Here is a 14,491-nt window from a genome sequence, read left to right as displayed (position 1 = left end):
GGGGTCCCCAAAAGGGAATTTGGGGACGGGGGGGGGGGGGGGGTTTGAAAATTGGGGGGGGGCTGAAACCCCTCAAAACCCCCAAAACCCCCCAAAATCCCCTCGGGGCACCCCAAAACCGTCTTTACCCCGATTGGGGGGATTGAAACCCCCCCAATAAACCCCCACAGTGTCTCCGAACTCCCCTCAGTCTGCTCGGGGGCGGGATCCTAAACCCTTTTTACCCCACTGGGGGGGTGAAATCCCCCCAAAACCCCCCAAAAAACCCCAAAATCCCCCAAACCCCCCCAAAAATCCCCCAAAAGCCGCCGAGGGAGCCGCGGAACGCCCGCGGCGATGGGCGGGGCTTGAATGCTAATGAGGGCGAGGGGGCGGGGCTTGCATAGCTAATGACGCGGGGGAGCGGCTCGTTCGACCAATCACAGCGCGGCATGCAAATAAGGCGCTGGGCAGGGGGCGGGGCTCCCCGCCCACGTCGGAGTCTCAGCCAATGAGGAGAAAGGGGCGGGGCCGCGGGGGGTGTGGGGGGGGCGTTGTCCTCGCCGGTTCCGGGAGTCTCGCGAGAGTTCCGGGGAGGCCGCGGCGGCGGCGGGATGGGAGCGCCGAGGTGGGGCCGGAACGGGGCGGGAAGGGGGGGAAAAAAATGGGGGAAAAACGGGGAAAAGGTGGGAAAAGAGGCGCTCCAGGATGGGGAGAGGAGCCGGGGAGGGGGTTCCGGCCGTTGTGGGGAGATGTCAGGCGGCGGGAGGGGCGGTGGCGGCGGGGAGCGGGGCAGGCCCCGGCTGAGGGGAGGGCCCGGCTGAGGGAGGGGGCTCCGGGCTGGTTTGGGGGGGTGAAGCCGCGGGGCTTTGGGGCAATGTCGGGGAGCCCTGTGACACCTCCGTGCCGCCAGATGCCCCGTCACTGCTCCGCCGCCGGCTGCTGCACCCGCGACACCCGCGACACCCGCGGCAGAGGCATCTCCTTCCACCGGTGCGTGACCCCCGGGACCCCCGGGACCGAGACCCCCGGGACCGAGACCCCCGGGACTGAGACCCCCGGGACCGAGACCCCCGGGACCGACACCCCCACCGCTCCCGGGACCGAGACCCCCGGGACCGAGACCCCCGGGACTGAGACCCCCCACCCCTCCCGGGACCGAGACCCCCGGGACCGAGAACCCCCCACTCCCGGGACCGAGACCGCCCCCCCTCCAGGGACCGAGACCCCCCGGGACCGAGACCCCCCCCCCCCTTCCCGCGACCCCCCGGGACCGAGACCCCCAGCCCCCGATACCCCCCCCCCCCCCTCCCGGGCCCCACCTGTGTCCTGACAGCCCCTCAGCGACGGCTGACCCCGCTGTCACCTGCCCTTAGCAACGGGCTGTCACCTGTGTCACCTGCCCTTAGCAACGGGCTGTCCCAGGTGTGTGTGTTCCGCCCCCCCACACTCAGCAATGGGCTGTCCCAGGTGTGTGTGTGTGCTCCCCCCCCCCACACTCAGCAATGGGCTGTCCCAGGTGTGTGTGTGTGCTCCCCCCCCCCACATTCAGCAATGGGCTGTCCCAGGTTTGTGTGTGTGTTCCCCCCCCCACACTCAGCAATGGGCTGTCCCAGGTGTGTGTGTTCCCCCCCACATTCAGCAATGGGCTGTCCCAGGTTTGTGTGTGTGTTCCCCCCCCCACACTCAGCAATGGGCTGTCCCAGGTGTGTGTGTTCCCCCCCCCCACACTCAGCAATGGACTGTCCCAGGTTTGTGTGTGTGTTCCCCCCCCCCGTTCAGCAATGGGCTGTCCCAGGTGTGTGTGTGCTCCCCCCCCGCTCAGCAATGGGCTGTCCCAGGTGTGTGTGTGCTTCCCCCCCCCCGTTCAGCAATGGGCTGTCCCAGGTGTGTGTGTTCCCCCCCGTTCAGCAATGGGCTGTCCCAGGTGTGTGTGCCCCCTCCCCCCACACTCAGCAATGGGCTGTCCCAGGTGTGTGTGTTCCCCCCCCCCCACACTCAGCAATGGGCTGTCCCAGGTGTGTGTGTCCCCCCCCCCACTCAGCAATGGGCTGTCCCAGGTGTGTGTGTGTGTGTTCCCCCCCCCCCCCCCCCCCGCTCAGCAATGGGCTGTCCCAGGTGTGTGTGCTCCCCCGCCCCGTTCAGCAATGGGCTGTCCCAGGTGTGTGTGTCCCCCCCCACACTCAGCAATGGGCTGTCCCAGGTGTGTGTGTGTGTTCCCCCCCCACACTCAGCAATGGGCTGTCCCAGGTGTGTCTGTCCCCCCCCCACACTCAGCAATGGGCTGTCCCAGGTGTGTGTGTTCCCCCCCCACACTCAGCAATGGGCTGTCCCAGGTGTGTGTGTCCCCCCCCCTACACTCAGCAATGGGCTGTCCCAGGTGTGTGTGTTCCCCCCCCCCACACTCAGCAATGGGCTGTCCCAGGTGTGTGTGTTCCCCCCCCCCCACACTCAGCAATGGACTGTCCCAGGTTTGTGTGTGTGTTCCCCCCCCCGTTCAGCAATGGGCTGTCCCAGGTGTGTGTGTGCTCCCCCCCCGCTCAGCAATGGGCTGTCCCAGGTGTGTGTGTGCTCCCCCCCCGTTCAGCAATGGGCTGTCCCAGGTGTGTGTGTTCCCCCCCGTGCAGCAATGGGCTGTCCCAGGTGTGTGTGTTCCCCCCCGTTCAGCAATGGGCTGTCCCAGGTGTGTGTGTTCCCCTCCGTTCAGCAATGGGCTGTCCCAGGTGTGTGTGTTCCCCCCCGTTCAGCAATGGGCTGTCCCAGGTGTGTGTGCCCCCCCCCCCCCCACACTCAGCAATGGGCTGTCCCAGGTGTGTGTGTTCCCCCCCCCCACACTCAGCAATGGGCTGTCCCAGGTGTGTGTGTCCCCCCCCCCCCACTCAGCAATGGGCTGTCCCAGGTGTGTGTGTGTGTGTGTTCCCCCCCCCCCCCCCGCTCAGCAATGGGCTGTCCCAGGTGTGTGTGCTCCCCCGCCCCGTTCAGCAATGGGCTGTCCCAGGTGTGTGTGTTCCCCCCCCCACACTCAGCAATGGGCTGTCCCAGGTGTGTGTGTTCCCCCCCCTACACTCAGCAATGGGCTGTCCCAGGTGTGTGTGTTCCCCCCCCCCACACTCAGCAATGGGCTGTCCCAGGTGTGTGTGTTCCCCCACACTCAGCAATGGGCTGTCCCAGGTGTGTGTGTCCCCCCCCACACTCAGCAATGGGCTGTCCCAGGTGTGTGTGTTCCCCCCCCGCTCAGCAATGGGCTGTCCCAGGTGTGTCTGTTCCCCCCCCCCCCCCCCGCTCAGCAATGGGCTGTCCCAGGTGTGTGTGTGTGTTCCCCCCCCCGCTCAGCAATGGGCTGTCCCAGGTGTGTGTGTGTGTTCCCCCCCATTTGAGGGATGGCTCAGCCCTTTCTCCCTTTAATGGGGCCTGCCTGGGCTGTTCCATTTCCAGGTGTGTGGGGGGAGGAAGGTTTCATTCAGCCCTGCAGAATTTGGGGGGGGGGGGCTTTGCCCTCGTGGGTCACCTGTGTGTCACCTGTGTGTCACCTGTGTGTCACCTGTGTCACCTGTGTGTCACCTGTGTGTCACCTGTGTGATGTTTGTGACCTGTGTGACATCCGTGTGTCACCTGTGTGTCACCTGTGTGATGTTTGTCACCTGTGTGTCACCTGTGTCACCTGTGTCGCCCGTGTCACCTGTGTCACCTGTGTGTCACCTATGTGTCACCTGTGTGTCACCTGTGTCCCGCCATGTCCTGTCCCCTCACTCCCCCTGTGCCCCATCCCAGTTCCCACCATGGATGTCCCCCACACCCCGTGTCCCTCTGTCCCCCGTGTCCCCCCATGTCACTGTGCCCTTGTGTCCCCGTGTCCTCCTGTCTGTCCCCCATGTCTCTGTGTCTCCAATGTCCCCCCAATGTCCCTAATGTCGCAGTTCCCCCCAATGTCCCCACAATGTCATCCCAATGTCCCCACAATGTCCCCACAATGTCCCCAATGTCCCCCCATGTCCCCAATGTCCCCAATGTCCCCACGATGTCCCCAATATCCCTAATGTCCCCACAATGTCTCCATGTCCCCAATTTCCCCATGTCCCCACAATGTCCCCACAATGTCCCCAATGTCCCCCCAATGTCCCCCCAATGTCCCCCCAATGTCCCCATGTCCCCCCAATGTCCCCCCAGTGTCCCCACAATGTCCCCAGTGTCCCCACAATGTCCCCGCTGTCCCCCGGTGTCCCCAGGCTGCCGCGCAGGGACGACCCTCGCCGGGCGCAGTGGTTGGAGAACAGCCGGCGCCGGGACCCCTCGGGCGGGGGGCGCTGGGACCCCAGCTCCAAATACATCTACTTCTGTTCCCAGCACTTCGAGAGCTCCTGCTTCGAGCTGGTGGGGTACAGGTGAGACTGGGGACAGGTGAGACTGGGGTACAGGTGACACTGGGGACAGGTGACACTGGGGACAGGTGACACTGGGGACAGGTGACAGGTACAGGTGACATTGGGGTACAGGTGACACTGGGGTACAGGTGACAGGTACAGGTGACCCTGGGGGGGCGCTGGGACCCCAGCTCCAAATACATCTACTTCTGTTCCCAGCACTTCGAGAGCTCCTGCTTCGAGCTGGTGGGGTACAGGTGAGACTGGGGACAGGTGAGACTGGGGACAGGTGACACTGGGGACAGGTGACATTGGGGTACAGGTGAGACTGGGGACAGGTGAGACTGGGGACAGGTGAGACTGGGGACAGGTGACAGGTACAGGTGAGACTGGGGTACAGGTACAGGTGACACTGGGGTACAGGTGACATTGGGGACAGGTGACACTGGGGACAGGTGACATTGGGGTACAGGTACAGGTGACACTGGGGTACAGGTGACATTGGGGACAGGTGACACTGGGGACAGGTGACATTGGGGTACAGGTGACATTGGGGTACAGGTGACAGGTACAGGTGACACTGGGGTACAGGTGACAGGTACAGGTGACAGGTACAGGTGACACTGGGGGGGTGTTGGGACCCCAGCTCCAAATACATCTACTTCTGTTCCCAGCACTTCGAGAGCTCCTGCTTTGAGCTGGTGGGGTACAGGTGAGACTGGGGACAGGTGAGACTGGGGACAGGTGACACTGGGGACAGGTGACACTGGGGACAGGTGAGAGCCTGGGGGACAGGTGACACTGGGGTACAGGTGACAGGTACAGGTGAGACTGGGGTACAGGTGAGAGCCTGGGGACAGGTGAGACTGGGGGACAGGTGACACTGGGGTACAGGTGAGACTGGGGACAGGTGAGACTGGGGACAGGTGAGAGCCTGGGGACAGGTGACACTGGGGACAGGTGACACTGAGGTACAGGTGACACTGGGGACAGGTGACACTGGGGGGGTGTTGGGACCCCAGCTCCAAATACATCTACTTCTGTTCCCAGCACTTCGAGAGCTCCTGCTTCGAGCTGGTGGGGTACAGGTGAGACTGGGGACAGGTGACACTGGGGACAGGTGAGACTGGGGACAGGTGACAGGTACAGGTGACAGGTACAGGTGACACTGGAGGTACAGGTGACACTGGGGACAGGTGACACTGGGGGGGCGCTGGGACCCCAGCTCCAAATACATCTACTTCTGTTCCCAGCACTTCAAGAGCTCCTGCTTCGAGCTGGTGGGGTACAGGTGACACTGGGGACAGGTGACACTGGGGACAGGTGAGAGCCTGGGGACAGGTGACAGGTACAGGTGACACTGGGGACGGGTGAGACTGGGGTACAGGTGACACTGGGGACAGGTGACAGGTACAGGTGACACTGGAGGTACAGGTGACAGGTACAGGTGACACTGGGGTACAGGTGATGGGTACAGGTTACAGGTGCAGGTGACAGGTACAGGTGAGACTGGGGTACAGGTGACACTGGGGTACAGGTGACACTGGGGTACAGGTGACACTGTGGGACAGGTGACAGTGGGGTACAGGTGACACTGGGGTACAGGTGATGGGTACAGGTGACAGGTACAGGTGACACTGGGGTACAGGTGATGGGTACAGGTGACAGGTACAGGTGACCCTGGGGTACAGGTGACAGGTACAGGTGACACTGGAGGGCTACAGGTGAGCTGGGACTGCAGGTGAGGCCCAGGGGGCTCCAGGGAGGATCTGGGGGTGCTGCAGGTGAGTTCTGGGGGTGCTGCAGGTGAGTTTAGGGAGCTCCAGGTGAGTTTAGGGGGCTCCAGGTGAGTTTAGGGGGGCTCCAGGTGAGTTCTGGGGGTGCTGCAGGTGAGTTTAGGGGGGCTCCAGGTGAGTTTAGGGGGCTCCAGGTGAGTTTAGGAGGGCTCCAGGTGAGTTTAGGGGGCTCCAGGTGAGTTTAGGGGGGCTCCAGGTGAGTTTAGGGGGGCTCCAGGTGAGTTTAGGGGGCTCCAGGTGAGGTCGGGGGGGCTCAAGGTGATTTTGGGGGGCTCCAGGTGAGTTTAGGGGGCTCCAGGTGAAGTCTGGGGGGCTCCAGGTGAGTTTAGGGGGCTCCAGGTGAGGTCGGGGGGACTCAAGGTGATTTTGGGGGGCTCCAGGTGAGTTTAGGGGGCTCCAGGTGAGTTCTGGGGGGCTCCAGGTGAGTTTAGGGGGCTCCACGTGAGTTTAGGGAGCTCCAGGTGAGTTTAGGGGGGCTCCAGGTGAGTTTAGGGAGCTCCAGGTGAGGTCGGGGGGGCTCAAGGTGATTTTGGGGGGCTCCAGGTGAGTTTAGGGGGCTCCAGGTGAGTTTAGGGGGGCTCCAGGTGAGTTTAGGGAGCTCCAGGTGAGGTCTGGGGGTGCTGCAGGTGAGGTCTGGGGGTCTCCAGGGAGGATTTGGGGGTGCTGCAGGTGAGAGCCCCCCTCAGGTAATTCAGGCCCCCCCCAGGTGTTTTCAGGTACCTCCAGGTGTTCCCCTGGAGCTCAGGGGGCCCCCCCAGGAGACTTGGGGGCCACCCCCTGAGCCCTCCCGGGTTCAAGGACCCCCCCCCAAGTTTTGGGGTCCCCCCTGAACCCCGTTTTCCCCCCGCCAGTGGCTACCACCGCCTGAAGGAAGGGGCCGTGCCCACCGTGTTCGCCGTGGGCCCCTCGCGGCCCCCCCGGCCCCCCCGGCCGAAGCCCCCCCCTCCCGACAGCGACCCCCCCAAACCCCTGCGGGGCGCCCGCAGGTGGAAGTGAGTCCTGGGGGGGATTTTGGGGGGGTTCGGGGCACATCGGGGCTCCCCAATTTATTCCCGACCCTTCCCCCTCCCTGCGGGACCCCCGGGACCCTCCTCGATCTCTGGGTGGTGCTGGGGGGGATTTTGGGGGGTTCACGGGGTAATGGGACCCCCCCCCATTATTGTCTGTCTGGATGGGACCCCACCTAATCTCTGCTGGACCCCAAATTCCTCACCAACCTCTGCCCAGGACCCCCCCCAGGACCCCCCAGTTCCCCTCACACCTCTCCCAGCCCCGGGACCCCCCCAGGACCCCCCATTTCCCCCTGACCTCTCCCACCCCCGGGACCCTCCCCCTCAATTTCCCCCTGACCTCCCCCAGGACCCCCCATATCCCCCAGGACGCCCCCATTCTCCCCTGACCTCTCCCACCACCGGGACCCCCCAGGACCCCCCATTCCCCCCCCCACACCTCTCCCACCCCCGGGACCCCCCTCAATTCCCCCCTAACTTCCCCCAGGACCCCCCATTTCCCACTGGACCCCCCATTTCCCACCCCCAGGACCCCCCTGACGCTCCGGGAGGATTTTGGGGGGGGTCTCCACAGGATAACCTCCCCTCTCCCCACAGACGAGACCCCCTCCCATTCCCCCCCCACCTCTCCCACCCTGGGACCCCCCTGACGCTCCGGGAGGATTTTGGGGGGGTCTCCACAGGATAACCCCCCCTCTCCCCACAGACGAGAGCCCCTCCCATCCCCTCCGGACCCCCCGTTCCCCTCGGACGCCTCCTGCTTCCCGCGGGACACCAAAGACCCCCGGCCACCCCCGGCCGGCGACCACGGCGGCGTCCCGGCTCTGCCCGGGCCCTGCGGCTCCATCCCCGAGACCCTGCTGGTGGCCACGGGCGACGAGGAAGCCACGACCACCCCGGCTCTACCCGAGGGAGCCCCCCCGACCCCTCCGGGACCCCCGGGACCCCCATCACCGTCTCTGTTCATGCTGCGGCTGCCGCCCCGCGCCGGTTCCTACATCCAGAGCGAGCACAGCTACCAGGTGGGCAGCGCTCTGCTCTGGAAGCGCCGCGCCGAAGCCGCGCTGGACGCGCTGGACAAAGCCCAGCGGCAGCTCCAGGCCGGGAAACGCCGCGAGCAGAGGCTGAGGCTGCGGCTGGCCGAGCTCCAGAGGGAGAGGAGAGCGGCGCCGGAGCCCCGGAGGAGCCCCAAGGAAGCGCCGGCCTTGGTGGAGTTGGAGCTGCTGGGAGACGGAGGAGGGAGCTGAGGAATCGGCGGATCCTCGGCGAGGCTCCGGGGAGGTTTGTAAATAAAAAAAGAAATGGTTTCGTCTTTTTTTTTCCAGGTGGAATTTGGGGGAGGTTGTGGAGTTTTGGAGGGGGAGTTTTAGGGGAGTCTTCCCTAAAAATCTCCTGAATCCCTGGATGAGGGATTGGGATGGAATTAGTGCCAGGAGTTCAGCCGAGGGGTGACAGGGTACGGATGGGAGGCTCAGGCGGGATTTTGGGAAGGGATTTTTCCCTCTTGGGTTGGTGAGGGGCCGGGATGGAATTCCCAGGGATTTGGGATGAGGTTTTGGGGGTTGCTGAGGGATTGGGATGGAATTCCCAGGGATTTTCTCCGGAACAAAGCCCAGGGCAGGAATGGGATGAGGTTTTGGGGGTTGCTGAGGGGCCGGGATGGAATTCCCAGGATTTGGGATGAGGTTTTGGGGGTTGGTGAGGGGCTGGGATGGAATTCCCAGGGATTTTCTCTGGAACAAAGCCCAAGGCAGGAACAGGATGAGGTTTTGGGGGTTGGTGAAGGGCTGGGATGGAATTTGTGCCAGGAGTTCAGACGAGGGGTGACAGGGTACGGATGGGAGGTTCAGGCGGGATTTTGGGAAGGGATTTTTCCCTCTTGGGTTGGTGAGGGGCTGGGATGGAATTCCCAGGGATTTGGGATGAGGTTTTGGGGGTTGGTGAGGGGCTGGGATGGAATTCCCAGGGATTTGGGATGAGGTTTTGGGGGTTGCTGAGGGATTGGGATGGAATTTGTGCCAGGAGTTCAGCTGAGGGGTGACCGGAGCGGTGTCACGCTGGGAATGGGGAGGTTCAGGAGGGATTTTGGGAAGGGATTTTTCCCTCTTGGGTTGGTGAAGGGCTGGGATAGAATTCCCAGGGATTTGGGTTGAGGTTTTGGGGGTTGGTGAAGGGCTGGGATGGAATTCCCAGGGATTTGTCCTGGAACGAAGCCCAGGGCAGGAATGGGATGAGGTTTTGGGGGTTGGTGAAGGGCTGGGATGGAATTCCCAGGGATTTTCTCTGGAACAAAGCCCGGGGCAGGAACGGGATGAGGTTTTGGGGGTTGCTGAGGGGCCGGGATGGAATTCCCAGGGATTTTCTCCGGAACAAAGCCCAGGGCAGGAACAGGATGAGGTTTTGGGGGTTGGTGAAGGGCTGGGATGGAATTCCCAGGGATTTGGGATGAGGTTTTGGGGGTTGGTGAAGGGCTGGGATGGAATTCCCAGGGATTTGTTCCAGAACAAAGCCCAGGGCAGGAACAGGATGAGGTTTTGGGGGCCCCAGATCAAACAAGGACCAACATCCTCATCTGGGAGCATCACCTGCCTCTTCCTGAGGGGAAAACGAGGGAACCCAATCCCCAAAAACACCCTGGCAGCCAAAAACCGGGAATTAAGGGCTTAATTTCCACAGCACAGAAGCGCAGGGCGAGGTAACACCGACCCATCGCCCTTCACACGGTTAAAACCCCCCCAAACGAAGCCTGATTAGCCCCAAATTAGCCTCTGCTAATTACCCCGAGGCCATCAGAGCCCCGGGGCCCCCAGAGCGCCGCTAGAGACTGAGCTTCATGTCGCGGATGGCGGCGAAGGTGGCGGCGGTCAACGGCACGTAGGATCTGCGGGCGTCGTCGCGGAAGAAGAGGCGGTCCCGGACCACGGCGGGGTCGAAGCCCTCCTTGACCAGGTTGCTCTTGCACTGCTTGAAGGTCCCCGTGATCTCCAGAGCGTCCTGGGGACGGCGACACCGGCGTTGGGCAACCTCGGCCGAGTCGCCGGCGGGGTTTTGGGGGACGCGTTGGGGGTCTTTGGCAGCCAGTGGCCACCATTGGGACAAGGTGGCCACCACTGGGACAGGGTGGCTACCATAGGGACAGGGTGGCCACCACTGGGACAGGGTGGCCACCATTGGCACAGAGTGGCCACCATTGGCACAGAGTGGCCACCATTGGAACCGGGTGGCCACCATTGGGACAGGGTGACCAAAATTGGGACAGGGTGGCCAAAATTGGGACAGGGTGGCCACCACTGGGACAGGGTGACCACCATTGGCACAGAGTGGCCACCATTGGCACGGGGTGGCCACCATTGGCACGGGGTGGCCACAACTGGGACAGGGTGGCCACCACTGGGACAGGGTGGCCACCATTGGCACAGAGTGGCCACCATTGGCACAGAGTGGCCACCATTGGAACCGGGTGGCCACCATTGGGACAGGGTGACCAAAATTGGGACAGGGTGGCCAAAATTGGGACAGGGTGGCCACCACTGGGACAGGGTGACCACCATTGGCACAGAGTGGCCACCATTGGCACGGGGTGGCCACCATTGGCACGGGGTGGCCACAACTGGGACAGGGTGGCCACCATTGGGACAGGGTGGCCAAAATTGGGACAGGGTGGCCAAAATTGGGACAGGGTGGCCACCACTGGGACAGGGTGACCACCATTGGCACAGAGTGGCCACCATTGGCACGGGGTGGCCACCATTGGCACGGGGTGGCCACCACTGGGACAGGGTGGCCACCATTGGGACAGGGTGGCCACCACTGGGACAAGGTGGCCACCATTGGGACAAGGTGGCCACCATTGGGACAGAGTGACCCCCATTGGCACCGGGTGGCCACCATTGGAACCGGATGACCACCACTGGGACAGGGTGACACCGTTGGCATTGGGTGACCCCTGTTGGCACAGGGTGACCACCATTGGCACAGGGTGACCACCACTGGCACGGGGTGACCCCTGTTGGCACAGCGTGGCCACCACTGTCATGGGAAAGGGGGGGAACCTCAACACCGTCACCGGAACACCACCGTCATCGGCACAGGGTGACGCTGGTGTCAGCACGGAGCAAACGTCACCAGGAACAGGCGGACGGTGCCACCAACAACGGGACCCCCACTGCCACCAGGGGCCCCCCAGCACCGTCACTGGCAGGGGGTGACCAAAGCCATCGTGGGGAACTGGGGCAGCTCTGAATTCCCCTCCCACCCAAAGTGTTCAGCGATTCCACTCAGCCACGACCAGAGCTGGATGAGCTCTGACACCTCTTCCCACCCAAACCATTCCATGATTCCATCTGGTTGTCACCAGAACTGGATGAGGGATGAGCTCCAACCCCTCTTCCCACCCAAACCATTCCATGATTTCCCCCTACACAATCGGAACTGGGTGAGCTTTACAGTCCCCTCCAACCCAAACCATTCCATGATTCCATCTGGTTGTCACCAGAACTGGGTGAGCTCTGACACCTCTTCCCACCCAAACCATTCCATGATTCTCCCCTACACAACCAGAACTGGATGAGCTCTGACACCTCTTCCCACCCAAACCATTCCATGATTCCATCTGGTTGTCACCAGAACTGGATGAGGGATGAGCTCCAACACCTCTTCCCACCCAAACCATTCTGTGATTCCATCTGGTTGTCACCAGAACTGGATGAGCTCTGACCCCTCTTCCCACCCAAACCATTCCATGATTCCACCTGCCCATGATCAGGCGCCCCAGTGTTGGATCAGCCTCCTCCAAAGGCCAACCCCAGCCCCCCAAATCCCCCCGGAGCCCCCAAGGGTGGGTGGGACCCCTCTGACCTTGATCCGGACGAAGCGGGGGGCGGCGTAGGCGGGCAGCGTTTCCCGCGTGAAGGCATAGAGTTTGTCACCGTCGAAGGTGGCGCCGTCCTTGAGGCACACAGCGGCCATGCCACAGCGGCCCTCGCACCCTGCCAACATCGCCCACGGTCACCGGCGGCAGCCGCATCTCCTGGGAGTCTTCTCCAGGCCCCCCGGGCTACCGGGGGGGTGTCGTGTGGCCAAACGCGTTTTGGGGTGATGGTGGTGGATCGCGTGCCCGGAACGACGCCGGGTGCTCATTTTTGGGTGAATTCTTCCTATTTTTGCTTCCTTTGTGGCCACCTGGACCCAACCCAGCACCCGACACTTGCCTTGGGCAACCGAGTCCCGTTTGAACATTTTTTTGGGGATCCTTGGGCTGTTTTGTGGAGGATGTTTTGTGCCTAAAGTCCCTTTTGGACCTCCTTGGTGGTGGCTCCGACCGCCCGGGGTGGCGTCACCCGCCCCAAACACCCCCCGGTGTAATTTCGGTGGGACTCACCCGGCACAGCCACGCCGTAGACGTTGACCTCCTGGATGAAGCTCACCAAGCCCAGCGTGGCCTCCACCTCCGTCGTGGCCACGTTCTCCCCTTTCCAGCTGGGGAGGAGAAGGGACGGAGCCGTGTGGGGAGCGGGATTTTGGGCCGGCACCGACCCCTCGGACACACGCGGGAGCGTGGGAATTACCGGAAGGTGTCCCCGACGCGGTCCTGGAAGTAGATGAACTTCTCGTGGTCCATCATGAGGAGGTCGCCGCTGTTGAAGAAGGCGTCGCCTTTGGCCAAGACGTCCCTCAGGATCTTCTTCTCCGTCTTCTGCGCGTCACCGGCGTAGCCGTTGAACGGGGTGTTCTTGGTGATTTTGACCACCAGCAGCCCTGTCTCACCTCCAGGGAGGGAGAGGAGGGTTGGAGGCCGCTCAACCCCTGCCTTGGCTTCTTCTGGGGCTTTCTGGTGGCTTCCAGTCCCCAGGGTGGTGATGAGGGCCGAGAGGTGGTTTTGGTGCATCTCCAGCCCCGGGAAGGCCCCGGCCAGGTGGGTTCCTTACCGGGTTTGACGGGGATGCAGAGCCCTCGCTCGTCGCGCACGACCTCGTCCTCCTCCACGTCGTACCTGACCAGCTCGAAGGGAGCGAAGAGCTGGAGGGGAGGGAGAAACCCGGGATTGCAAACAGGGAGAAGAATTTCCCTCCTCCACACCTCCACCTGCCAGGTGTGCTCTGCTGGGATGGGCCTGTTCCAACCCACGGGAACACACCTGGGTGTGGCCTCCTCCAACCCCCACACGCCGGGGATTAAAAACCATTTGTTTTTTTTTCATTGCCGTCAGTTTGAAATCTCCTGGTTGAAATCATTAAAATTGAGTTTTATTTCAAGCTGTTTCGATGAGGTTTTAATCTGATCAGTTCAAACCCTGAAGGAACTCGTGGTGGCGTCTTCCAAACCCAGGGGACAACGTGATGGGGGGAAAAAAAATCTGATTTTTGCAGTTTTTGCTCAACAGGTGGATGAGGGACTCAAAGGCCACCCAGGTGGCCAGGTGCCCATGGACATCCCGAAACCAGGCTGCAAATCAACGCTGTTGAGGGAATTTTGGCCAACCAGGTGGAGGGGACTCCTTTGGGGTGGGAAAAGGCCGCTCTGGGGACTTCTGTGCCAGCCCAACCTGATGGACGGGGTGGACTTCACTGCTGGCTCCACCACTAAGAGGCACATCCAAGACCCTTCTCCTCGGCTGAAACCCAACCTGAGGTGCCACCTCGGGCCCCTGGGTGTCACGTCCACCCCGAGGAGCTCGTTCTCACCTTGAGGAACCTGTTGGCCCTGCCCACGGCCCCGACCTTCCCGGTGTAGTTGATGAAGCCGGCGTTGCCCTCGGTGGCCCCGTAGAACTCCCAGATGGCCACGGGCCCGAAGCGCCGCAGGAATTCCCTCCACACCTCCGCCCTCATGCCGTTGCCCACGGCCATGCGCACGCCGTGCTCGCGGTCATCGGCGCGCTGGGGGAGACACGGGGACGAGGGGTCACCTCAGGGTGCCACCGGAGCGTCGAGGAGACCTCAGGGTGGTCCTGCGCCGGGCGGGGCCTCACCTTGGGCGTGTTGCACAGGTAGCGCATGAGCTCGCCCACGTACTGGATGACGGTGACGTTGTAGCGCCGACAGTCGGACCAGAACTGGGAGGCCGAGAACTTGGAGCGCAGGACACAGGTGGCTCCTGGGAGATGTGGCATGGGGACAGTGAGTGACATCCATCCATCCATCCATCCGTCCGTCCGTCCATCCATCCATCCGTCTGTCTGTCCATCCATCATCCATCCATCCATCCATCCATCCATCCATCCGTCTGTCTGTCCATCCATCATCCATCCATCCATCCATCCATCATCCATCCATCCATCCATCCATCCATCATCCATCATCCATCATCCATCCATCATCCATCATCCATCATCCATCCATCATCC

At 62.7% G+C, this 14,491-nt stretch overlaps 2 protein-coding genes across 11 annotated transcripts in view; one reads left to right on the top strand and one right to left on the bottom strand.

Annotated features, from left to right (window-relative positions):
- The first annotated feature begins 529 nt into the window (after positions 1-529).
- On the top strand, positions 530-9,259 carry THAP7 (THAP domain containing 7). 5 transcript variants are annotated; one of them, XM_058859708.1, is made up of 6 exons: positions 530-607; positions 893-972; positions 4,206-4,361; positions 6,988-7,128; positions 7,853-8,779; positions 9,127-9,259. In XM_058859708.1, the coding sequence occupies exons 2-5, from the start codon at positions 893-895 to the stop codon at positions 8,391-8,393; spliced, it is 918 nt and encodes a 305-aa protein (XP_058715691.1). In that variant the 5' UTR covers positions 530-607; the 3' UTR covers positions 8,394-8,779; positions 9,127-9,259. The 5 variants fall into 5 exon arrangements, with proteins under 5 accessions (XP_058715691.1, XP_058715689.1, XP_058715688.1 ...); XM_058859706.1 differs by having other exon boundaries at positions 9,074-9,160; XM_058859705.1 differs by lacking the exon at positions 9,127-9,259 and adding an exon at positions 8,913-9,046 and having other exon boundaries at positions 7,853-8,698.
- A 533-nt stretch (positions 9,260-9,792) lies between these two features.
- Positions 9,793-14,491, bottom strand: part of SLC27A5 (solute carrier family 27 member 5) — a 16,355-nt gene continuing 11,656 nt past the window's right edge. For all 6 annotated transcript variants that reach the window (XM_058859686.1, XM_058859682.1, XM_058859680.1 and 3 more), the window contains 7 exons: positions 14,117-14,241; positions 13,830-14,024; positions 13,074-13,164; positions 12,714-12,912; positions 12,527-12,624; positions 12,004-12,134; positions 9,793-10,140 (listed from right to left, as the gene is read on the bottom strand). In XM_058859686.1, the coding sequence (XP_058715669.1) occupies positions 9,964-10,140; positions 12,004-12,134; positions 12,527-12,624; positions 12,714-12,912; positions 13,074-13,164; positions 13,830-14,024; positions 14,117-14,241 (1,016 nt within the window). In that variant the 3' untranslated portion in view covers positions 9,793-9,963. The remainder of the gene's footprint in view (positions 10,141-12,003; positions 12,135-12,526; positions 12,625-12,713; positions 12,913-13,073; positions 13,165-13,829; positions 14,025-14,116; positions 14,242-14,491) is intronic.

The sequence above is a fragment of the Poecile atricapillus genome, chromosome 30 (genome assembly GCF_030490865.1).
Source record: "Poecile atricapillus isolate bPoeAtr1 chromosome 30, bPoeAtr1.hap1, whole genome shotgun sequence".
Classification (NCBI taxonomy): Eukaryota; Metazoa; Chordata; class Aves; order Passeriformes; family Paridae; genus Poecile; species Poecile atricapillus.
The sequence above is the reverse complement of the archived record's forward strand: the minus strand, read 5'-3'. Positions and strand labels throughout refer to the sequence as shown.